The following is a 26,902-nucleotide window of genomic DNA, read 5'->3' as shown; positions in this document are numbered from 1 at the left end:
GCCTCCTTGGCTAGAGGGGCGCTCTTGGTACCTCCCTGGCGGTTGACATAGGCCACAGCCGTGGCATTGTCCGACAGGACCCGTACTGGCTTCAACGCCAGTACCGGGATGAACTCCAAAAGCACCAACCGAATGGCTCTGAGTTCCAGGAGGTTGATAGACCACTTTGCCTCTGCAGGAGACCAGAGCCCCTGCGCTGTCCTTCCCAAGCAGTGGGCTCCCCAGCCCGACAAAGAGGCGTCTGTCGTGACGACAATCCACTCCGGGGTCACCAGAGGCATTCCTGCAGACAACTTGTCTGTCTGCAGCCACCAGCTCAGCGCCTTGCGCACTGCTGGGTCCAAGGGAAGGCGCACAGCATAATCCTCCGACACCGGAGTCCAGCGCTGCAGCAGAGAGTGTTGTAGTGGTCTCATATGAGCCCTGGCCCAGGGCAATACTTCCATCGTGGCCGTCATAGAGCCCAACAGCTGCATGTAGTCCCAAGCCCGAAGAGGATGTTGAATAAAAGCATAAAAATGTTGAATAAAAGCATAAAAAAATTGGAGTGGAATGCTTCAAAAAAAACATGCAGAGCTAGCTGTTTCAACACTAAAATCTCCTGGGACATGATGGGGCCCACATTAGCCAGAGGCAGGCTCCAGAAAGTCTGTGGGATAGAAGGTAGGGGGGTAATAGAAAGCAGATGTTCTGCACATGATTAACAGTTTGTGGTATTCAGAGACTTGCACAGGGATGTTGTATAGTCAGATGCCAAAGAAAGCTATATAAGACCAATGAGAGATCTGTGCCTTTAAGCATTCTCTGACTGCTTTGTCTGAACATGCTTCCTGCATACCTCATAAAAGGTATGCAGTACAATTGTAAATAAACTTTTTATATTAAATCGTCTAGTCTTCTCTTCAAAGTGGCGAGCCAGCCAGGAGTAGGAGTAGGAGTAGGCCGCACACGGAAAAGAGAAGGCCAGACGAATAACAAATTAAGTGTTTGTTGTTAACGAAGTTTTTTACAGGATTTTGAGAGAGAGCAAGCGTTGTTTAAGCCTAATTTCTGTGCTCCACTGATGTGGGATTGATCAAACTGCTGAACTGGACATATAGGCTACGACTCCTGGGCTTGCTAAAGAGAAATAAGAAGACGCGTGAGTAAGCTTACACTGTGGCCTTATATATTTGTTTAGTTTTGTAGTTTTCTGTTTTGTATATTTTCTTTGTTTAGGTGCAGTAGTATATTTTTGTAGGTTGTGGCTCTATAGGAGAAATTGTAATAGTCAGAATAAAATGAAAGGGAAAGGGGCAGATAAGAAAGAACAGCCTCCTGTATATGCTATGTATTTAGATTTAGATAGTTCAAAAAAATGCTCCCCTTTGCAGCATGTCATAGAATTATTCCCATTAGAAAAAAAACAGATTGAAAAAATACATGAGAAATGGTATGATGCAAAAGATTCTTTTTTGAGCTGGTCTCAGTATGGATCGTTTGAAAAAATACAGCAAGAGCGGGAAAAGCAACCTTTTGTTCAGCCTGAAGGTTGAGGAATGTCATCTGTTTTTGATTTCTCGGTGTTTGGCTGTTAAAGGTTAGAAAGGTCAGGAAGAACTGAAATTTTTTTTTGTTCCTTTTAAAAGATTGTTTTAGATTAGATTTAAATAAGTTCTTTGTCTTATAGGGAATTCTGATCTCTGTTTATTTTAAAATATGTGTTATTCTGTTTCTAGTTCTCTATGTGGAATGTCTTTGCAATTTAACTTTGTTTGACTCTTTTAAGTGAGATTCCTGCAGTGTTAAGAGATCATCTGGCTTAAATTAGTCACAGTCCTAGCTAGTTCTGTGTGTAGGGCTAATAGGGGAAAGAGGTGATTTAAAATCTTTAATAACATCTGAACAATATGATTTGTCAGCAATTTGGTCACTATGCTTCAGAATGTTATCAGAATGCAGGAATGCCCCAAGTACAAATGCAGACGCAGCAAGGATTGATGCCACAAGTAATAGGGATGCCTGTGAGTGCCCCGCAGACTGCAATACAGCAGCCAGCGACGCAATCACAGGGACCAGGGGCTGCAGTACAGAGACAGGGTACTGTAAATGCTTTTCCAACTTGGCAGAATACTCCAGACCAATGCTATTGACTGGAAGCAGACCAGTGTCAGGAAGAGGGAATGATTTTCAGGTTAGACACAAGGGAACCCTTTATTACATTAACAATTGGCAAATATGGAACTTCTGTGAGATTTTTGATAGATACAGGGGCGAGTACCTCTGTGTTGTGTGCAAAACCACTGGGAGTTAAGCTTTCAAATCAGTATAGAACAACAGTGGGATTTACGGGGATAGAACAAAGAAAAAGGCTAACAGAACCCACTCTGGTGCGCTTGGAATGCCAACCGCACGGTTCAAGGGAGGCTGTGGTACCCTTCTTAGTGGCACCTGATTGCCCAGTAAATTTGTGTGGTAGAGACTTATTGTCTCAATTAGGATTGTGTTTAGATTTTGGAAATAAAGAAATACCAAGTTTGCTCACCATGGTTCAACAGTTGAATAATGAAAATAAAGTAAGGGTTATGGAAGAATTACCACAACATATTTGGAGTACAAGTGATTCACCATATGGACTAGCCATAAATGCAAAACCCCATAAGATAGAATTAATAGAAAGGGCAAAGGGGCCGAAGCAAGACCCTTACCCCATACGACCTAAATTAGTATCCAAAACCCTGGAACACATTGGTAAATTATTGAAATGTGGTATTATTGAACCTTCAGTATCCCCGTACAATACCCCATTGTTTCCTGTCCCAAAAGGGGAAAACAATGTAAGGATAGTACATGATTTAAGAGAGCTAAATGAGGTTACAAAAAATCAATTTCCAATTTGTGCAAATCCTGCTACTCTTTTGCATACCCAGAATATATATGCATATAACACTGTTATTGACTTGTCTAATGCATTCTTTTCAATACCTCTTCATCCAGAGTCTAGGGATTTGACGTCATTTATAGTACAGAATGAGGCATACAGGTGGACTAGGATGCCTCAAGGCTTTACTGATAGTCCATCGGTATTCTCAAAACAACTAATGATGGATTTAAAGGATTTCAGGAGTCAATTGCCTGACACGGTGTCATTGTTTGTCTATGTAGATGATATTCTACTGTCTGCTGAGACTGAAGCAGAATGCCTAGATTGGACTACAAAATTATTTTTGTTATTAGGAGAGTTAGGATATAAATGTAACCGGGAAAAATGTGTTATAGCTCAGTCTACTGTCACCTTTTTAGGACAAAATGTTTCAGCAGAACATAAGGTAATTATACCGGAAGTTATATCTATTTTAAATGAGACTCCGGTACCGCAAACAGTTACCCAGTTACGTGCTGTTTTGGGAATGTTAAATTACTGCAGACAATGGATACCAAATTATACACAAAAAGTAATGAGACTTTATAAACATTTGAAACTGCCCGCAGCCACACCAAAGAATACATTAATTGTATTGGAAGAGCAGGATAAGATAATATTAGCTAAGATTGTGAGGGATTTGTTATCTCCAGGACCGTTAGCAGTAATAGATATCCAATCACCTGTGCATCTGTGGGTAAAAGACATGGGAAATAGTTGGGCAGCTATGATTAATCAAAACAATGAAGTAAATGCACCAGTAGCTTTTTTGTCAGGCTCTTTTAATCATGTGGAAAAGGGAATGAAAGAAATACCAAAGTTACTGACAGCTATAGTGGCTGCAGTAGGCAAGTGGAGAGCACAAATGCCTTTTGTTCCTATTGTAATACATACCAACCACACGATTAAAACGCTGTTGAGCCCTAGCCAAACAGCATTGACAGCCACTAGATTTGGAAAATATCAAGCAGTACTTTTAGGACAAGATATAAGAATACCATTAACTAAAGAACAGAGAAATAAGATAGATCTGCTTTTTCCTGTCAATCTAGAGGGTGAGATCGATACTATAGAAATCCCTACATTTCACTGTCTTACTTTTGAACCCTTATCTGATGGATTAATATGGTTTACAGATGGAGCTTGTGAAAGGACTGTTGCAGGCTTTGCCTGCGTGCAGGTAGATGAGAATCTAAGAAAGATAATGCAAGTACAATATAAAACCCCTCCTGACCATACTGCACAGCATGCTGAACTTTTAGCCGTTATTACGGCCTTACAACACACTGATATGACTCAAAATGTCACTATATATACTGATAGTGGTTACGTTGCAAGTTCACTACAGTATCATATATTAAATTGGCAGCGTAGGGGGATGATAACCAGTGCAGGTAAAAATTTACAACATTACACATATTGGAAATTGCTGTTTGAAATTTTGGCAAGAAGGGAACGTGAAGGTAGAAAAACTGCAGTTGTGTGGACCCCGGCCCACACTGAAAAGTCAACCTTTGAGGCACTAGGTAATGCAATGGCTGATGCAGCAGCAACGGAGGTGGTTAAGCAAAGTGAAAAGATTTTGTATAATACTAGACAGACACAGGAAGGGCCACTTACGAATGTAGATAAGATTGAAATGTGGCAGCCAGAGGGACAGGAAAGTGAAAAATGGTTGAAGAGAGGATGTATGAAATTGGGAAGTGAATGGTTTAATGCAGAAGAAGGATTACCTTGTATGCCAATGAGCCAGGCGATTAAGGTATTGGCTGGTTGGCATGCAACCATGCATTGGAATAAGGAAACAATGAGACAACAGTTTGAACAAAGGTTTTGGACCTTGAAAATTGATAACTTGATTCAACAGGTTGTGCAAAATTGCATGGTATGTAATATTAACATACCTAAAAGAGGTCCTAAAATATCGCCTGGGACACTTCCAATACCAGAAGGCCCAGCAAAAGAATGGTATATAGCACAGCTCAGTACTGGCAAAAGCTACAACCTATGTTGAACCTGACAAGTGATATGATCCGAACAAATGTAGCATCACAGGCAGGAACTACTAATGATGTTTGTGCTTTTAAAGTAGGTGACCTAGTGCTACGAAAGAATTTTACACATAAAACATGGAAGGATCCTGTGTATGTAGGGCCTTTTGCTATCACGGCCCTTACTCAGACCGCTGCCTGTCTGGAAGGTCATACTTCTTGGATACATTTAGCAGATATTCGACGAATTAATAACATTGAAATGGACAAAGAATAAACAAACATCATGTCCCTAAACATGATGGTATTGGACTGTTGTTGTTTGTTAATGGACAATGAACACATATGATAATAGACTTGTTACAGTGGCCAAGATGTTGAATTTGACTGATTGTATCATATGTGCCCACTGACTGACATCATCCTTGTCCTTGCCAACTATGATATATGGGACTACAATGATAAAATCATGTCTGTTATCCCAATAATACCTGTGTAAGAGATGATGAAAACCTTCATTGGACAAATGAGACTATTTATAAGCAAGCCTTGCTTATGGACAAGTACCCACAGACATCATGTTGGTGTCTGATTAATAGTATGACAACTGAACACATTCCCCCGATAAAGTGCACTTACACGCAGAATGTTGTAACAACTGATTCAATGAATGTTATGCTTTTAATTTGTGTAATTTTTAATGCCACATTAACTAATGCAATTGGGCATTATCCTTATAATTGTTCTTATATGAAACATAAGAATGACAGTGTACTTCCCTTTGATGAAACTCACTGTCTGTATTCAAAAGAAATATAAATTTTGTACCCTAGTACAATTGAATCTGTTTAATGCAACATGTATTAGCATGTTTGCAAAGATGTGCCAGGATGTTTTTAAAATAACAATGATAACTGAAATTCAGAATAAATAGAACTTTAATATGTCAGCCAAAAATATTGAAAAAGCGTGCAGAAACTGAATGCCACAAACAAGGGGGGAGGAGATTTAGAAAGGAGGTAAGAAAACAGACTGGAGCTGAAACAGATGTGTTGAGGCCTGGAATATCAGTCCTCAAAGGGAGGATGTTGAATAAAAGCATAAAAATGTTGAATAAAAGCATAAAAAAATTGGAGTGGAATGCTTCAAAAAAAACATGCAGAGCTAGCTGTTTCAACACTAAAATCTCCTGGGACATGATGGGGCCCACATTAGCCAGAGGCAGGCTCCAGAAAGTCTGTGGGATAGAAGGTAGGGGGGTAATAGAAAGCAGATGTTCTGCACATGATTAACAGTTTGTGGTATTCAGAGACTTGCACAGGGATGTTGTATAGTCAGATGCCAAAGAAAGCTATATAAGACCAATGAGAGATCTGTGCCTTTAAGCATTCTCTGACTGCTTTGTCTGAACATGCTTCCTGCATACCTCATAAAAGGTATGCAGTACAATTGTAAATAAACTTTTTATATTAAATCGTCTAGTCTTCTCTTCAAGGAGAAGCTACATAAGTACATAAGTAGTGCCATACTGGGAAAGACCAAAGGTCCATCTAGCCCAGCATCCTGTCACCGACAGTGGCCAATCCAGGTCAAGGGCACCTGGCACGCTCCCCAAACGTAAAAACATTCCAGACAAGTTATACCTAAAAATGCAGAATTTTTCCAAGTCCATTTAATAGCGGTCTATGGACTTGTCCTTTAGGAATCTATCTAACCCCTTTTTAAACTCCGTCAAGCTAACCGCCCGTACCACGTTCTCCGGCAACGAATTCCAGAGTCTAATTACACGTTGGGTGAAGAAAAATTTTCTCCGATTCGTTTTAAATTTACCACACTGTAGCTTCAACTCATGCCCTCTAGTCCTAGTATTTTTGGATAGCGTGAACAGTCGCTTCACATCCACCCGATCCATTCCACTCATTATTTTATACACTTCTATCATATCTCCCCTCAGCCGTCTCTTCTCCAAGCTGAAAAGCCCTAGCCTTCTCAGCCTCTCTTCATAGGAAAGTCGTCCCATCCCCACTATCATTTTCGTCGCCCTTCGCTGTACCTTTTCCAATTCTACTATATCTTTTTTGAGATACGGAGACCAGTACTGAACACAATACTCCAGGTGCGGTCGCACCATGGAGCGATACAACGGCATTATAACATCCGCACACCTGGACTCCATACCCTTCCTAATAACACCCAACATTCTATTCGCTTTCCTAGCCGCAGCAGCACACTGAGCAGAAGGTTTCAGCGTATCATCGACGACGACACCCAGATCCCTTTCTTGATCCGTAACTCCTAACGCGGAACCTTGCAAGACGTAGCTATAATTCAGGTTCCTCTTACCCACATGCATCACTTTGCACTTGTCAACATTGAACTTCATCTGCCACTTGCACGCCCATTCTCCCAGTCTCGCAAGGTCCTCCTGTAATCGTTCACATTCCTCCTGCGACTTGACGACCCTGAATAATTTTGTGTCATCGGCGAATTTAATTACCTCACTAGTTATTCCCATCTCTAGGTCATTTATAAATACATTAAAAAGCAACGGACCCAGCACAGACCCCTGCGGGACCCCACTAACTACCCTCCTCCACTGAGAATACTGGCCACGCAATCCTACTCTCTGCTTCCTATCTTTCAACCAGTTCTTAATCCATAATAATACCCTACCTCCGATTCCATGACTCTGCAATTTCTTCAGGAGTCTTTCGTGCGGCACTTTGTCAAACGCCTTCTGAAAATCCAGATATACAATATCAACCGGCTCCCCATTGTCCACATGTTTGCTTACCCCCTCAAAAAAATGCATTAGATTGGTGAGGCAAGACTTCCCTTCACTAAATCCGTGCTGACTTTGTCTCATCAGTCCATGTTTTTGTATATGCTCTGCAATTTTATTCTTAATAATAGCCTCCACCATCTTGCCCGGCACCGACGTCAGACTCACCGGTCTATAATTTCCCGGATCTCCTCTGGAACCCTTCTTAAAAATCGGAGTAACATTGGCTACCCTCCAGTCTTCCGGTACTACACTCGATTTTAGGGACAGATTGCATATTTCTAACAGTAGCTCCGCAAGTTCATTTTTTAGTTCTATTAATACTCTGGGATGAATACCATCAGGTCCCGGTGATTTACTACTCTTCAGCTTGCTGAACTGACCCATTACATCCTCCAAGGTTACAGAGAATTTGTTTAGTTTCTCCGACTCCCCCGCTTCAAATATTCTTTCCGGCACCGGTGTCCCCCCCAAATCCTCCTCGGTGAAGACCGAAGCAAAGAATTCATTTAATTTCTCCGCTACGGCTTTGTCCTCCTTGATCGCCCCTTTAACACCATTTTCGTCCAGCGGCCCAACCGACTAGGAACTGGTCCACCTGAGCCTGAAGTTTGACAATCCAATTGTCTGGCAGGAACACTCTGCCCACTTGGGTGTCGAATCGAACTCCCAGATACTCCAGGGACTGAGTCGGGCGCAGCTGGCTCTTCTCCCAGTTGATGATCCACCCCAGGGAGCTCAAAAGAGCAATCACCCGGTCCACAGCTTTGCCGCACTCTGCATAAGAGGGGCTCGGATCAACCAGTCGTCCAGATAAGGATGGACTTGTACTCCTTCCTTTCGCAGGAAGGCCGCGATGACCTCCATTACTTTGGAGAAGGTCCGCGGAGCAGTAGCCAACCCGAAAGGGAGGGCTCTGAACTGGAAGTGTCGGCCCAGGACTGCAAAACGCAGAAAGCGTTGATGAGGAGGCCAGATGGGAATATGCCGGTACGCTTCCTTGATGTCCAAGGAAGCCAAGAACTCCCCTGCCTTCACTGCCGCTATAACAGAGCGGAGAGTCTCCATGCGAAAGTGCCGCACTTTCAAGGCCCGATTGACCCCTTTGAGGTCGAGGATAGGCCGGACAGAACCTCCTTTCTTTGGTACCACAAAGTAAATGGAGTAACGTCCCTTGCCAAGCTGATTTTCTGGCACCGGAATGACCGCACCCAGGCGGATCAGATTGTCCAAGGTCTGCTGCACTGCCACAGCTTTGACCGGAGACTTGCAGGGAGAGAGTACAAACCCGTCTCTTAAGGGTCGGCAGAACTCTAGCTTGTAGCCGTCTCTGATGACTTCCAGCACCCAAGCGTCTGAAGTTACTCTGGTCCACTCGCCCAGAAACGAGGACAGGCGTCCTCCAATCTGCACTGGGCCATGGACCAGGATCCCGTCATTGGGTACGAGACCCTGGGGGAGGACCGGAGGGCGCACCTCCGGGACGGCGGTCTCTGCGAAAGGAATGCTGCTTGGGGGAGAAATTCCTCTGGAAGGAAGAGGGGGCAGAGGAACCCGACTTGCCCGGGCGGTACCGACGGGCTTCCTGAAACCGTCCTCTGGAGATACCGGGGCGAGCACTGGCCCGAGCCCTGACCTCTGGTAACCTCTTGCCCTTAGACGTGCCGAGATCGGTCATGATTTTGTCCAGCTCGACCCCAAAGAGCAGCTTGCCTTTAAAAGGCAACTTAGCCAGGCGGGACTTAGAGGCGTGGTCAGCAGACCAATGTTTCAGCCAAAGCCACCGCCGCGCAGAGACTGTCTGAGCCATACCTTTAGCCGAGGCTCTCAAGACATCATACAGTAAGTCTGCCAAATAAGCCAAGCCCGATTCCAGGGCCGGCCAATCAGCCCTCAAGGAAGGATCCGAGGGGGAAGCCCGCTGCACAATCGTCAGGCACGCCCTGGCCACATAGGAGCCGCAAACTGAGGCCTGCAAACTTAAGGCAGCCGCCTCGAAGGACGACCTTAAGGCCGCCTCCAATCTTCTGTCTTGGGCGTCCTTTAGGGCCGTGCCACCTTCCACCGGCAACGCCGTTTTCTTAGTCACCGCAGTGATTAAAGAATCCACGGTAGGCCATGAGCCGAAATTAAGGTGTGCATGGCATCATGCACGTGGAAGGTTCTAGGCGGGCGCTTCGTCCCCAGCATAATGGCGGAGCCAACAGGGGCTGAGGGAGAGACGTCCTCCGGAGAGGAAATCTTCAAAATGCTCATGGCCTGCATTAACAGGTTGGGCAAATCCTCTGAGCGAAAGATCCGTGCTGCAGAGGGGTCATCCGCTCCATCCGAGCGGGAATCCGTCTCCTCCAAGGAATCCCCAAAGGACCGTTGGGAGAACTCAGATACGCTGCCCTCATCTACATCAGAGGAAACAGCGTCCTCTAAGGCCTGGGCATCCACCTGAGGGCGTTTACTTCCGGGGGCCTCAACCCCTTTATCGGACAAGGGAGAAGGGGCAGCGTTCTGCATAATGAAGGCCTGATGCAGCAGCAAAATAAACTCGGGGGAGAAACCCCCCAAACTGTGCAATTCAGCAGCCTGGGCCACAGCCCTAGACGCATCCTCAGCCGGCGCTCGCAAGAGCGGGGGAGAACCATGCTGCGCATCCAAGATGGCGTCCGGCGCGACACTCCGTGAAGGAGCCGCGCGGGAAGAACGGCGCTTAACTTTAGCCGCTTTTTTGCCGTCGCCCAAATTAAGGGCGTTCATGGCATTAATGTCTCCCACCTCAAGGGCGGCCCAAGAAGAAGCCGTCCGAGCAGAGTGGCCGGCCAAAATGGCGGAGGCGAGTAGCGGGGGATGGGCGTTTATGGCGGGAAAAACCGCCGCACCGGAGGAAGACCCGGGACACTGACCGGCCTCCGAACTGACACCCAACAAGGGCGAATCAGACTTTAAGACCCCCGCATCCCCGCTAGAAGCGCACACGCGGTCCGGGGAGCGATTCTTCGCGCCCTTGTCCTCCGACGCCATAGGCCACGTGGAGATCGATCGGGGAACCCCCTGCCCGCTATAAAAAGGTAAAAATTACCTGCTTCTCGCTCCGAGCTGTAACGACCTGGTGTCCCAGTGAGTAGCTGCAATAAAGCGAATGCTACATACCTGTAGAAGGTATTCTCCGAGGACAGCAGGCTGATTGTTCTCACTGATGGGTGACGTCCACGGCAGCCCCTCCAATCGGAAACTTCACTAGCAAAGTCCTTTGCTAGCCCTCGCGCGCCCGCGCGCACCGCGCATGCGCGGCCGTCTTCCCGCCCGAAACCGGCTCGAGCCGGCCAGTCCAGTATGTAGCAAGACAATACACTTCAAGGGAAGACACAACTCCAAAGGGGAGGCGGGCGGGTTTGTGAGAACAATCAGCCTGCTGTCCTCGGAGAATACCTTCTACAGGTATGTAGCATTCGCTTTCTCCGAGGACAAGCAGGCTGCTTGTTCTCACTGATGGGGTATCCCTAGCCCCCAGGCTCACTCAAAACAACAACATTGGTCAATTGGGCCTCGCAACGGCGAGGACATAACTGAGATTGACCTAAAAAATTTACCAACTAACTGAGAGTGTAGCCTGGAACAGAACAAACAGGGCCCTCGGGGGGTGGAGTTGGATCCTAAAGCCCAAACAGGTTCTGAAGAACTGACTGCCCGAACCGACTGTCACGTCGGGTATCCTGCTGCAGGCAGTAATGAGATGTGAATGTGTGGACAGATGACCACGTCGCAGCTTTGCAAATTTCCTCCATGGTGGCTGACTTCAAGTGGGCTACCGACGCTGCCATGGCTCTAACATTATGAGCCGTGACATGACCCTCAAGAGCCAGCCCAGCCTGGGCGTAAGTGAAGGAAATGCAATCTGCTAGCCAATTGGATATGGTGCGTTTCCCTACAGCCACTCCCCTCTTGTTGGGATCAAAAGAAACAAACAATTGGGCGGACTGTCTGTGGGGCTGTGTCCGCTCCAGATAGAAGGCCAATGCTCTCTTGCAGTCCAATGTGTGCAGCTGACGTTCAGCAGGGCAGGAATGAGGACGGGGAAAGAATGTTGGCAAGACAATTGACTGGTTCAGATGGAACTCCGACACAACCTTTGGCAGAAACTTAGGGTGAGTGCGGAGGACTACTCTGTTGTGATGAAATTTGGTGTAAGGGGCCTGGGCTACCAGGGCCTGAAGCTCACTGACTCTACGAGCCGAGGTAACTGCCACCAGGAAAATGACCTTCCAGGTCAAGTACTTCGGATGGCAGGAATTCAGTGGCTCGAAAGGAGGTTTCATCAGCTGGGTGAGAACGACATTGAGATCCCATGACACTGTAGGAGGCTTGACAGGGGGCTTTGACAAAAGCAAACCTCTCATGAAGCGAACAACTAAAGGCTGTCCTGAGATCGGCTTACCTTCCACTTGGTAATGGTATGCACTGATTGCACTAAGGTGAACCCTTACGGAGTTGGTCTTCAGACCAGACTCAGACAAGTGGAGAAGGTATTCAAGCAGGGTCTGTGTAGGACAAGAGCGAGGATCTAGGGCCTTGCTGTCACACCAGACGGCAAACCTCCTCCAATGAAAGAAGTAACTTCTCTTAGTGGAGTCTTTCCTGGAAGCAAGCAAGATGCGGGAGACACCCTCTGGCAGACCCAAAGAGGCAAAGTCTACGCCCTCAACATCCAGGCCGTGAGAGCCAGGGACTGGAGGTTGGGATGCAGAAGAGCCCCTTCGTCCTGCGTGATGAGGGTCGGAAAACACTCCAATCTCCACGGTTCTTCGGAGGATAACTCCAGAAGAAGAGGGAACCAGATCTGACGCGGCCAAAAGGGAGCAATCAGAATCATGGTGCCTCGGTCTTGCTTGAGTTTCAACAAAGTCTTCCCCACCAGAGGAATGGGAGGATAAGCATACAGCAGACCTTCCCCCCAATCCAGGAGGAAGGCATCCGACGCCAGTCTGCCGTGGGCCTGAAGCCTGGAACAGAACTGAGGGACCTTGTGGTTCACTTGAGATGCGAAGAGATCCACCAGGGGGGTGCCCCACGCCTGGAAGATCTGTCGCACCACACGGGAATTGAGCGACCACTCGTGAGGGTGCATAATCCTGCTCAACCTGTCGGCCAGACTGTTGTTTACGCCTGCCAGATATGTGGCTTGGAGCACCATGCCTTGACGGCGAGCCCAGAGCCACATGCTGACGGCTTCCTGACACAGGGGGCGAGATCCGGTGCCCCCCTGCTTGTTGACATAGTACATGGCAACCTGATTGTCTGTCTGAATTTGGATAATTTGGTGGGACAGCCGATCTCTGAAAGCCTTCAGAGCGTTCCAGATCGCTCGCAACTCCAGAAGATTGATCTGTAGATCGCTTTCTTGGAGGGACCACCTTCCTTGGGTGTGAAGCCCATCGACATGAGCTCCCCATCCCAGGAGAGACGCATCCGTGGTCAGCACTTTTTGAGGCTGAGGAATTTGGAAGGGACGTCCCAGAGTCAAATTGGAGCAAATCGTCCACCAATACAGGGATTCGAGAAAACTCGTGGACAGGTGGATCACGTCCTCTAGACCCCCGGCGGCCTGATACCACTGGGAGGCTAGGGTCCATTGAGCAGATCTCATGTGAAGGCGGGCCATGGGAGTCACATGAACTGTGGAAGCCATGTGGCCCAGCAATCTCAACATCTGCCGAGCTGTGATCTGCTGGGACGCTCGCACCCGCGAGACGAGGGACAACAAGTTGTTGGCCCTCGCCTCTGGGAGATAGGCGCGAGCCGTCCGAGAATCCAGCAGGGCTCCGATGAATTCGAGTTTCTGCACTGGGAGAAGATGGGACTTTGGGTAATTTATCACAAACCCCAGTAGCTCCAGGAGGCGAATAGTCATCTGCATGGACTGCAGGGCTCCTGCCTCGGATGTGTTCTTCACCAGCCAATCGTCGAGATATGGGAACACGTGCACCCCCAGCCTGCGAAGCGCCGCTGCTACCACAGCTAGGCACTTTGTGAACACCCTGGGCGCAGAGGCGAGCCCAAAGGGTAGCACACAGTACTGGAAGTGGCGTGCGCCCAGCTGAAATCGCAGATACTGTCTGTGAGCTGGCAGTATCGGGATGTGTGTGTAGGCATCCTTCAAGTCCAGAGAGCATAGCCAATCGTTTTGCTGAATCATGGGGAGAAGGGTGCCCAGGGAAAGCATCCTGAACTTTTCTTTTACGAGATATTTGTTCAGGGCCCTTAGGTCTAGGATGGGACGCATCCCCCCTGTTTTCTTTTCCACAAGGAAGTACCTGGAATAGAACCCCAGCCCTTCTTGCCCGGATGGCACGGGCTCGACCGCATTGGCGCTGAGAAGGGCGGAGAGTTCCTCTGCAAGTACCTGCTTGTGCTGGAAGCTGTAGGACTGAGCTCCCGGTGGACAATTTGGAGGCTGTGAGGCCAAATTGAGGGTGTATCCTTGCCGGACTATTTGGAGAACCCACTGATCGGAGGTTATGAGAGGCCACCTTTGGTGAAAAGCTTTCAACCTCCCTCCGACAGGCAGGTCGCCCGGCACTGACACTTGGATGTCGGCTATGCTCTGCTGGAGCCAGTCAAAAGCTCGCCCCTTGCTTTTGCTGGGGAGCCGCGGGGCCTTGCTGATTCGCACGCTGCTGACGAGAGCGAGCGCGCTGGGGCTTAGCCTGGGCCGCAGGCTGTCGGGAAGGAGGATTGTACCTACGCTTGCCAGAAGTATAGGGAACAGTCTTCCTTCCCCCGAAAAATCGTCTACCTGTAGAGGTAGAAGCTGAAGGCTGCCGGCGGGCGAACTTGTCGAATGCGGTGTCCCGCTGGTGGAGAGACTCTACCACCTGCTCGACTTTTTCGCCAAAAATGTTATCCGCACGGCAAGGCGAGTCCGCAATCCGCTGCTGGATTCTATTCTCCAGGTCGGCGGCACGCAGCCATGAGAGCCTGCGCATCACCACACCTTGAGCAGCGGCCCTGGACGCAACATCAAAAGTGTCATAAACTCCTCTGGCCAGGAATTTTCTGCACGCCTTCAGCTGCCTGACCACCTCCTGAAAAGGCTTGGCTTGCTCAGGGGGAAGAGCATCAACCAAGCCCGCCAACTGCCGCACATTATTCCGCATGTGTATGCTCGTGTAGAGCTGGTAAGACTGGATCTTGGACACGAGCATAGAGGAATGGTAGGCCTTCCTCCCAAAGGAGTCTAAGGTTCTAGCGTCCTTGCCCGGGGGCGCCGAAGCATGTTCCCTAGAACTCTTAGCCTTCTTTAGGGCCAAATCCACAACTCCAGAGTCATGAGGCAACTGAGTGCGCATCAGCTCTGGGTCCCCATGGATCCGGTACTGGGACTCGATCTTCTTGGGAATGTGGGGATTAGTTAATGGCTTGGTCCAGTTCGCAAGCAATGTCTTCTTCAGGACATGGTGCAAGGGAACAGTGGACGCTTCCTTAGGTGGAGAAGGATAGTCCAGGAGCTCAAACATTTCAGCCCTGGGCTCGTCCTCCACAACCACCGGGAAGGGGATGGCCGTAGACATCTCCCGGACAAAGGAGGCAAAAGACAGACTCTCGGGAGGAGAAAGCTGTCTCTCAGGAGAGGGAGTGGGATCAGACGGAAGACCCTCAGACTCCTCGTCAGAGAAATATCTGGGATCTTCCTCTTCCTCACACGAGGCCTCACCCTCGGTGTCAGACACAAGTTCACGGACCTGTGTCTGCAACCTCGCCCTGCTCGACTCCGTGGAACCCCGTCCACGATGGGGGCGTCGAGAGGTAGACTCCCTCGCCCGCATCGGCGAAGCTCCCTCCGCCGACGTAGTCGGGGAGCCTTCCTGGGAGGTGGCCGCGGTCGGTACCGCACGCGGTACCGACGTCGGGGACCTCAACCTGGGCGATGGGCCAGCCGGCGCCACGCTCGACGGTACCGGTGGCGCAAGCACCGCCGGTACCGGAGGGGTAGGGCGCAACAGCTCTCCCAGAATCTCTGGGAGAACGGCCCGGAGGCTCTCGTTTAGAGCGGCTGCAGAGAAAGGCTGAGAGGTCGATGCAGGCGTCGACGTCAGTACCTGTTCCGGGCGTGGAGGCTGTTCCGGGCTGTCCAGAGCGGAGCGCATCGACACCTCCTGAACAGAGGGTGAGCGGTCCTCTCGGTGCCGATGCCTGCTGGGTGCCGAATCCCTCGGCGACCCAGAGCTCTCGGTGCCGACACGGGGAGGAGACCGGTGTCGATGCTTCTTCGATTTCTTCCGAAGCATGTCACCGGAGCTCCCCGGCACCGACGAGGAGGACGTCGAATCCATCCGTCGCTTCCTCGGGGCCGAGACTGAAGAAGGTCGATCTCGGGGGGGCTGTACCGCAGGAGCCCTCAGGGTAGGCGGAGACCCACCCGAGGGCTCACCGCCACCAGCAGGGGAATGGACAGCCCTCACCTGCACTCCACCCGATGCACCACCGTCCGACGACATCAGCAGACGAGGTCCTGGTACCACCGACGTCGATGCAGCTATCCGATGTCTCGCCGCCGATGCAGAGGCCCGATGCCTCGATGCACTCGATGCAGGGGCGGCCGAGGAAGATGGTCTGGACGCTGACGACGTCGATGCACTCGAAGATCCCGGTGCCGATGCCGACGAAGAGCCCGAGAACAACACGTTCCACTGGGCTAGTCTCGCTACCTGAGTCCGCCTTTGAAGCAGGGAACACAGACTGCAGTTCTGAGGGCGGTGCTCGGCCCCCAGACACTGAAGACACGACGAGTGTCGATCAGTGAGCGAGATAACCCGGGCGCACTGGGTGCACTTCTTGAAGCCGCTGGAAGGCTTCGATGTCATGGGCGGAAAAATCACGCCGGCGAAATCAAAAGCCGAAATGGCGAAATTTGAAGCACCAAATTTAGAGGGAGAAAAATCTCGACCGAGGCCGAAAAGAGGCCTACCCCGACGACGAAAGAAAACTTACCGGGGCAAAAAAGCTGGAAGTACGGGGAGGATTTACACGAAACCCGGCGGGGGGTTTCCGGAGCACTTCCCGACTAGGACAAAGCTTTCCCGAAGGAAAAAAACACGTTCAAAACAAATTGGACGCGCGAGGTCGACTTTCCGGGGCTCGACACGGCGAAAACACGACCGTACCGAGTGCGGACAAAAGAAGACTGGCCGGCTCGAGCCGGTTTCGGGCGGGAAGACGGCCGCGCATGCGCGGTGCGCGCGGGCGCGCGAGGGCTAGCAAAGGACTTTGCTAGTGAAGTTTCCGATTGGAGGGGCTGCCGTGGACGTCACCCATCAGTGAGAACAAGCAGCCTGCTTGTCCTCGGAGAAACGTTTAAATAACGTCGAAATAAACGCCTTTAAGGACGTCCAAAAATTTTTATTTTTATTTTTTTTTAACGGAGCCAGCGGGAGGGGGGGAGAAAAGGAGGGACCTGGCGCCACCAGGTTTGCACTTGCTCAAGAAGAGCCCTCAACCCCAGGCACTCAACAAAACCTAAAAATTAGGCTTGGAGGCCTAGCCAGAGCTGCTGCTGTGTGTGACCACCACCTGCTGAGATAGAGAACATACTGAGGAGTTTCCGGCAGCACATGACCACATATAGGGAGGCAAAAGGATTGCTCTCTATCTCCACCTGCTGGTAGATGGACACAACCCACCAGTCTATGGATTGATCAGCATGATGATATGGAAGGAGTTATTAAATATAAGGTGTCTTGGACTGTAAATTCCCAGTGCTTCATTATTTCTTGCGAAGAACCTTTAACCTCTTGTAATTGTGAAAAAACATTAGGCCAAAATTGATCATGGTCAATTTTCTCTCTAGACATGAAACTTCCACATTTTTGATTTAAGCTTTGAATTAAATATTTTCCAATGAAGTGTAAAGTTCAGCGGACAGTGATCTAACCAACGTACTGGTCTCTATACTCCATCAGATGGCTAAGAATCTGAGGTACTATTATCCAAGAAAATGAACAAATCTAAATGATGGCCCTTTTCATGTGTAGACGTGGCTTGAGGACGATGATAACCTAGGCAGTCTAAAAAGAATTACATAAAATCTGATACATTACTGTATTTTCAAGATGAAGATTTACATCCCCCCAAAATATACAATTATTAAATTTAATAGTACACTGACAGATGATGATATAAAATATTGGCTGAATTTCCTTCAATGGACCAGAAGTATGATAAAAATACATCCATTCAAATGTTCCTTCAAGAGCGCAATCAGATATTTCACAATTTCTAATTCTTTTTCCATCCCTAGTACAACTCTTTATTTATAGTCAGTTGTTGTAATTAGGATAACAAGCGAGGAGTGCTCTTACAGAGTATTAATTACATTTCATTACTTCATAAGAAGAAAACACTAAATAAATCACATAATATGCCATATAAACTAAAGACATTTTTATATTAGGCTAATATCCTTAATACCTTAGCAAGTTTAAAATTATTGAAAAACTCAAAAATACTAAGATGGAATCAGCAGTCCAGCAGCGAGAGGGGTGCTATCCAGTCTTCTGAAACTATATGACCCATATATGGCACACAGATTTGGTATAACCTGGATGGTGAGTGAGGCTGAGGACCCCACAAAGGAGGAGATGTTTCTCCACAAATATGTGTTTAGGGGAGGAAGAGCTAGGAGGTTCATGCAATTTGAATATTGTAAGAAAGGCAAGCTGCATGAGGATATCACGCAGAGGGGATAAGGGAATGGCCAATGAGCACTAAGGGTGCACGTGTATGGAACAAGAGAGGCTGGTAAGCGTAACGGAAATAACCTTTTATGTATAATGAGTAAGAACATAAGAAACATATATAAGTGTGTGTGAAAGAGGAAGTAACTGAGCAGACTTTGGAATTCAGCTTGAGCATCTTGCTTGCTGTGTAACAAACTGCTCCAAAGGGAACAACCATTTTTGTACAGAGTAAGAGAAAAACCTACTTTTTATAGTTATCGGTTCAGGAATTCTGAAGAACAAAGTCAATGACCTTGTGTGTGTGTGTGTTTTCTTTTGCAAAACTATAAAATCAAGTATTCATTATAAACTATCTTTTGGTCATGCACCTAGGGTGGCACACTTACCAGTGCTTGACCACTTCTACATGACAGATGAACACAGCAAAATAAACATTTCTGGTGCTAATACACTAAACAAGTACAATTACATCACATTAAAAAGATTTTGATTTTTCCTGGGTATTAAAGGCACCCTGAATCCTGGAGTCTTACAATGCATATCAAAACTTTAATGAACGTTTCACTCAATTCTATTTTGAGAATGTATATTCTGCTAATCTTAAGTACTTGCTCATAGTTTATCACATAACTATAACAAGTGGGAAAAGAATGCATAGCATGACACATGGAATTCTTTCCAACCCCTCTGCGCATGCATGTGTGCATATGTATGTACGTGTATGTGTTGGGGTAGTTGTGGCTAGTAGGTTTTAGAGGTGGGTCAGTTTGCAGGGTAATGGGGCAGTTGTGGGAGGACAGTTTTTTGGAGTGGCTGCAGACTGTGGTGTGAAGGGGCAGGTGTGGGATGATAGTTGTTGTTTTCTTTTGGAGTAGGGGCGATTGCAGGGGGCAGTTATTATGAATGGGGACAGTTACAGAGGGATGCAGTGGGAAGTTGCAGGGAATAGTTTGAGGATGGAGATACTAGGCAACAGGATGAGGCAGTTTGAAAGGAGGAATTCCCTATATGCTATGTTTCTGTCTATGTACATTTCTATGCTGCAGAAGCTGAAACTTCTCCTTCCAGAGAAATTATTTAATGGGATTGGTTCAATGCACTGGTTCAAACTGGACTGAGGGTTCCAGAAAAATAAGTGTCCTTCCCCTCCCCCAAACAAGGCTCAATGCATTTCAATGGGACAAGGAATTCCAGCTTCTGTAGCGCAGAAACGTATACACATAGCAGTTAGGTAATTCCTTCTTTTAAACTGCCTCACTCCTGTTCTCTATTCTCCTACTCCCAAACTACCCTAGTACCCCAAAACCTAGCTGCTTCCCCTCCCTACCTAACTGCTCCACCACCCTGAAAACTACTCTGTCTCTACTGCCACACTCCTAAAATCTACCCCTGCAACTGCTCCACAACCCTGAAAACTATACTCACCTGCAAAACCTACCTGCCACATACTGCCCCCACACCCAAAAACTACCCTTCACAACTGCTCCACCATCCCACAAACTCTTCATACTCCCCAAAACTCAACTGCACCCCCTCCCCAGATACCACCCTCCCAAAGACAGAACATACATAGTGCATACAAAGAACACACAACAGATATTCGTACAAACACAGACATGCAGAGAGATCAGAAAGAAATCCATGAACTATGCTCTGCATTCTTTCCTCATTTGTTCTCTCTCATGCCAATAAAGTCTGCACCTTTCCTGACTCTGCTAATCAATACAGTGGCATTCTCTAGACCACTCATTTTCTAACATAAAAAATGCAACTGTAATCCAGACCACAAGAACACAATTACTAAATATTTATGGAGGAATCAAAAGGGCATGCACCAAAATGCCAAAAGGTCATGCCTGCTCACAATATTTAAGAAATTGCAAAATAATCAAAACTACTTAAAAAAAACATTAGCCTTTACTGTCCTGTTTTTCTTCTCAAGCTCTCTTTATATTTTTGTGTAGACAGGCAAAAAATGCCATGCTAATTTAAGGACTTTCATCGCTAAACTTTCTGCCCAATTGTCCACGTTCACCCCAAATATAATACACCACAAGAGTTGGTTAGACTTTTTAGTATGTTAATGTTATCTGCAAGAAAGATTTGCTTTTCAATAACCTACTCTGCTCAAGATAGTTTCAAATTTTTCACTTACTGGACTATTTAAAGGAAAAATGCAAAATACCTATCCATCTTCCAGACTCTTTAATACTAGGATCAGAGCAGCTAACTTGCCAGAAAAAAGAATTAGAATACAGTATAAAGCAAAGTAGAACATATAAGCAATTTGTAACGTCTGCACATACAGAGTGGACTGCTGAGAAACTGCAGATTCCTATAGACTAGCTGTAGGCACCTACAGATAACACTGAATGTCCATATGCAGTAGTTATACAGCTGTCTGGGGAAACTGACAATTTGATAAACAGTTACTTCACGTAAATCCGTAAAGACATTTAAGATACTATACTCACCAGTATGAATCTTCTCATGTCTCTGTAGGAGATACTTCTGTATGAAACGCATGTCGCACTGACTGCACTGAAAGGGTTTTTCACCTTGAACAATATAATCCCATATCCAAAAATTAATAATTATATACTGGTGATTCTGTTGCTAATTTTAAAGGCCAAAATAGCTGTGTGCATAAATCAGTGTCTTAAACAATTCTGAAATGCTCCACTTTTAAATGTCAAAACTTGCATATAAAATGCTTCTCTGCAGTTACACACTACAAATACTCTCAAAGATACATCTGTTTTATAAAGACAGTTGACTATCGGCCTTATTTTCGAAAGTGATGGGCGCCCGTATTTCGACCCAAATCGGGAGATGGGCGCCCATCTCGCAAAGGCGCCCAAATCGGTATAATCAAAAGCCGATTTTGGGCGTCTTCAACTGCAATCTGTCGCGGAAACGGGCGAAGTTGACGGGGGCTTGTCAGAGGCGTGGTGAAGTTGGGACTGGGGTGTGTTTATCGGCTGAGGAGAGATGGGCGTCCTCGGCCGATAATAAAAAAAAAGAAAGGCGTTTTTAGAGCGAATTTAGCTCACTTTTTTTTTACTCTTTTTTTCATGAACAAGTCCCAAAAAAGTGCCATAAATGACCATATGACCACCGGAGGGAATCAGGGATGACCACCCCTGACGCCCCCAGTGGTCACTAACCTCCTCCCACCAAAAAACAAACAAACAAAAAAAAAAACTAACAACTTTTTTTTCCAGCCTGTATGCCAGCCTCAAATGCCATACCCAGCTCCATCACAGCAGTATGCAGGTCCCTGGAGCAGTTGTTAGTGGGTGCAGTGGATGTCAGCCAGGTGGACCCAGGCCCATCCCCCCCCCCCCCCCACCTGTTACACTTGTGGTGGTAAATGGGAGCCCTCCAAACCACCCCCAAAACCCACTGTACCCACATCTAGGTGTCCCCCCTTCAGCCATAAGGGCTATAGTAATGGTGTAGAGTTGTGGGCAGTGGGTTTGTGGGGGGGATTTGAGGGGCTCAGCACCCAAAGGAAGGGAGCTATGGACTTGGGAGGTATTTTACTTTTTTTTTTTTAATTGTTACAAGTGCCCCCTAGGGTGCCCAGTTGGTGTCCTGGCATGTGAGGGGGACCAGTGCACTACGAATCCTGGCCCCTCCCACAACCAAATGCCTTGGATTTGTTCGTTTTTGAGCTGGGCGCCTTCGGTTTCCATTATCGCTGAAAAACGAAACCACCCAGCTCAAATCCGCACAAATCCGATGCATTTGCCCGACACAAACTGTACTATCGAAAAAAAAAGATGGGCACCCATTTTTTTTTTCGAAAATACGGTTGTCCCGCCCCTTCACATACCCGTTCTCAGACATAACGCCCATGGAGATGGGCGTTCGCGTTCGATTATGCCCCTCCATGTGCCTTTATAAAACAGACTCCTACAATGACCCCCAGTAGTGCACAAATTCAGTTGTACAAGCTATTGTGTATACATTCATATATTGCATTTCCAACCCTGGGAATACCCATACACAAATGGTGGAAGGAGGTGTTTGCGCACCTACTTTTTAACCATATTTATCTCTGCACAATTTTATGAGTCATTTTACACACAAAAATTGCTTTATAAAATTTTGTCCCATAATATAAGAATTTATTTTTAAAAATCTGTTGACATTTTTTACAGAAAAGTATTTATGGCAGCAGGGAGATCAATATTTGTGGTGAGACAAGTTAGACATTCCTATCCTCCTTTAGTCTTATGGGTCACACACTAGGTTTATGCAGGCAATCTCTAAACATCCTCTACCAGGATTAGGACAACGACTTTATGTAAAATGGGTTTCTATTTTATTTAACGTTACTACTTCTGATTCCTATTTCATTGACTTAACGTATACCTGCTGCAAGCTGCCTTGCGCGGAGAACCATACAAAGCCATTATTAATTTTTGAAGTACTGGCATAAGACTATACATAAGGAGTCTAACATTCAAAGCAACATGCGTTTGCTAGTGGATTGCAAATGCATATTTTCCTTATTTGTGTATTTTTCAGCCATTATGAGGGCAATTTTATAAGGGGGCATATACTTTTAAGGGGAAAAGTACACAGTCACCTTGATAGTATTTTTAGACATTTACGTGCAGATGTAACCATATATATGACCTTTTATAAAATACCAAGTGGTGCAAAAGTATGCACTTTATGGCATATACTTCAAACAGTGGTATTAACAGGGGTCGAGTTTGGGCAGAGCATGAGCAAAGCATGCAAGTACACATGCAGATTATAAAATATTTAGGAATACACTTGACAAATAATGGCATGCACACTGACACCAGATCTAGGGCTAGCATAAATGTCTGCACTTGCCACTTAACACTAGTATTTTCTAAAGACAAGCAAGCACCTACTTGTCTTTATAAAATAGGTTTCACATAGGTGCCTTAAATGGTGTTTTAATTAGGCACTTCCTTATTGATAAAATCTGGTAGTTTAGCTCGCTAAATGTGAACTGTATAATACATGGCTGGCATTGAAGGGGAGGAAAAAGCAAAGCCAGTAATGAAAAACAGGCTAAATCTTAAATGGACAGTCGTCAGTGAAGTTGCTGTTTATCTATCTATCTAATACAATAATTCGCACCTCCAACGTTCTGAAGCTGAGTCCGTGGCAACGAAGCCATGTAGTGTTCGTAGGGTTTGCAATCGCCCCGCCCTCGAGGGAACTCTGTATAGTTGCCAGCCCCCGCGCCTCCCTCCCTCTCTCTCTCTGCCCTCCAAGCACGACCTGTCCTCCAGCAGCCCCTCGCCTTCCTAAGTGCTGGCTGTATTTTAAAAATTCTTACCTTGGGGTGCGGCGTCCACAGTGAAGGCGAGCGGCGCTTCACACTGCCTTTACATGTGTCTCAGCTCTGCCTCTGGTCCCGCCCTCACTTCCTGTTTCCAGAAGGGCAGGACCAGAGGCAGAGATGAGACACATGCAAAGGCAGTGTGAAGCGCCACACCCCAAGGTAAGAATTTTTAAAATACAGCCAGCACTTAGGAAGGCGAGGGGCTGCCAGAGGACAGAGAGAGATGGAGAGGGAGGGAGGCGCAGGGGCGTGGAAGTCGGAGGAGAGGGGGGGCGTGGACCTTGGAGGGAGGGAGGGGGCGTCCTGCAAGTCAAAGGGGAGGGGGGTCATCCTGGAACTCAAAGGGGAGGGAGGGAGACGCAGGGATGTGGAACTCGAACGAGAATGGGGGGGCATGGAACTCGGAGGGGAGGGAGGGGATCCTGGAACTCGAAGGGGAGGGGAGGGAGGGGGTCCTGGAACTCAAAGGGGAGGGGGACCTGTAACTTGGAGAGCACACAGAGAGACAGTTAGGGAGGGGAGCCTGGAGCTCAAAGGGATGAGAGATGGAGGGAGGGGGGCCCTGGATATGGGTGGATGTAGGAGAGGCCTGGGGAGAATGCAGAGCTGATGCACATGTAGGGGGGGAGGGCAAGGGACAGAGGAGAACTGCTGCACCACAATGGATGGAGGGGGCAGGGGACAGATGCTGCACATGGCTGGATGAAGGGGGCAGGGCACAGAGGACATTTGCTGCATATGGATGAATGCAGGGGAGAGAGCATAATTGGTGCACACAGGACACACACTACACTCACTCACACAGACAGACAGACACACACACACACACACACACACACACACATTCTGTCTCTCAATCACACTCTCTCGTTCTCTCTGACACACACACTCTCTCTAACACATACTCACTCACTCACACACATACTCTCTCCTAACAGTTCCCTTAAAAACATAATTACCATTAGAGGACAACCTTGCTAGCGCCCATTTCATTTCTTTCAGAAACGGGCTTTTTTTACTAGTATATATATATATATATTCAGAGGTACTAGTTAAGCAGTGTATACATGATTACTGAGTATACATGAGTATACATTCCAGAAATATCTTAAAGCCTGTTTAAGCAATTTCTCATGGATGATCATAATTAATTTAAACCCCTAATTGTACAATTATTACAATGTCTCAGTTCCATTCTAATTGTTATTATATATGGATCACTATAAAAATTATCATATTTTTGCATCTAGCATTCATTTCCATATTATACTTTGTAATACTCAATCCTCATTTACTTTGTTATTACTACTTAATGTATACTATCCCGCATCACTTTTTGTACTCTTAATTATAACAAGTTTGCTAGTCCTATTGAACCTGATCTATTGGGATAATGTGGCATATAAATATAAATAAATGTAAGAGTTAAATACTTGTGGCAGCACTTAACTTTAAATGCTGCCTGGCTGGTTGAATATCAGACCCATGGTTATGATTAAGGGAATACAATAGCAGATACTTCCCCATATCACAGGCACATCAATCAAATATAAATTTCATAGCTCATTTATCCCAAGAGATTTGAGGAAATTCAAAAGAAAAACCCTTGAAATTTTAAATCAACCATGTTCCTCAGGTAAAAATTCCTCTATGCCTCCTAATGCAGTTGGCTCAATCTATAGATTAGAACAGATACATTAACAATGCCAAGAATTCTAAGTTCATCAAGATTACAAGCAAGTTTATAATAAACCTCCTTTTCAAATAAGCACTGCTTTCCATAAATTTGTACTCAAAACTGCTCCTATAGCTATGTTCATTCTGAATGGATAGTTGTGAAGTTACTCTTCTGGTCTTGTATCATATTAAAAGACAGCAAAAAACCAAAACAAAAACCTTTCTAATTTTGCACCTAACACAGGGCTTCTTTTCTTTTACAAAGTCGTGATAGCGATTCCTGTGTGGCACATGAGAGGAAGCCCACAGGAATTGAATGGGAAGTGTGGCTTTGTAAAAGAGGCCCACAGTGCCTTTGATAGAAACCTACAGTGAAAAGGTAAATGTCCAGAACGCCTCTTTTTTTGGCAAAAGCAATGCAATACTACTGCTACTACTATTTAGCATTTCTATAGCACTGCAAGGCATAAGCAGCGCTGCACAAACATAGAAGAAAGACCGTCCCTGCTCAAAGAGCTTACAATCTAATAGACAAAAAAAAAGTAAGCAAATCAAATCAATTAATGTGTACAGGAAGGAAGAGAGGAGGGTAGGTGGAGGCGAGTGGTTACGAGTCAAAAGCAATGTTAAATAGGTGGGCTTTCAGTCTAGATTTAAAGGTGGCCAAGGATGGGGCAAGACGTAGGGGCTCAGGAAGTTTATTCCAGGCGTAGGGTGCAGCGAGACAGAAGGCGCGAAGTCTGGAGTTGGCAGTAGTGGAGAAGGGAACAGATAAGAAGGATTTATCCACGGAGCGGAGTGCACGGGAAGGGATGTAGGGAAGGACGAGTGTGGAGAGATACTGGGGAGCAGCAGAGTGAGTACATTTATAGGTTAGTAGAAGAAGTTTGAACAGGATGCGAAAACGGATAGGGAGCCAGTGAAGTGACTTGAGGAGAGGGGTAGTACGAGTAAAGCGACCCTGGCGGAAGACGAAACGGGCAGCAGAGTTTTGAACCGATTGGAGAGGAGAGAGGTGACTAAGTAGGAGGCCAGCAAGAAGCAGATTGCAGTAGTCTAAATGAGAGGTGACAAGGGTGTGGATGAGGGTTTTGGTAGAGTGCTCAGAAAGAAAGGGGTGGATTTTACGGATGTTGTAAAGAAAGAAACGACAGGTCTTGGCGGTCTGCTGGATATGAGCAGAGAAGGAGAGAGAAGAGTCAAAGATAACCCCAAGGTTTCGAGCTGAGGAGACAGGGAGAATGAGAGAGCCATCAACAGAAATAGAAAACGTGGGGAGTGGGGAGGTGGGTTTGAGGGGAAAAATGAGAAGCTCGGTTTTGGTCATGTTTAATTTCAGGTGGCGTTGAGACATCCAGACAGCAATGTCAGACAGGCATGCTGAAACTTTGGTTTGGATGCAAAGTGAGATATCAGGGGTAGAAAGGTAGATTTGGGAGTCATCAGCATAGAGATGGTAGGAAAAGCCATGGGATGAGATTAATGAAC

General features: G+C 46.8%; 1 protein-coding gene across 9 annotated transcripts in view; it reads right to left on the bottom strand.

Moving 5' to 3' along the window:
- The window catches only part of ZNF148 (zinc finger protein 148), a 152,865-nt gene that overhangs the window by 21,050 nt on the left and 104,913 nt on the right, over positions 1-26,902 (bottom strand). For 8 of the 9 annotated variants that reach the window (XM_030209173.1, XM_030209172.1, XM_030209168.1 and 5 more), the window contains one exon: positions 20,877-20,960. The exons of the other annotated variant lie outside the window; for it this stretch is intronic. In XM_030209173.1, the coding sequence (XP_030065033.1) occupies positions 20,877-20,960 (84 nt within the window). The remainder of the gene's footprint in view (positions 1-20,876; positions 20,961-26,902) is intronic. 9 annotated transcript variants of the gene reach the window in all.

The sequence above is a fragment of the Microcaecilia unicolor genome, chromosome 7, assembly GCF_901765095.1.
Source record: "Microcaecilia unicolor chromosome 7, aMicUni1.1, whole genome shotgun sequence".
Taxonomy (NCBI): domain Eukaryota; kingdom Metazoa; phylum Chordata; class Amphibia; order Gymnophiona; family Siphonopidae; genus Microcaecilia; species Microcaecilia unicolor.
Note: the sequence above shows the minus strand (reverse complement) of the source record. Positions and strands in the feature narration are given on the sequence as shown.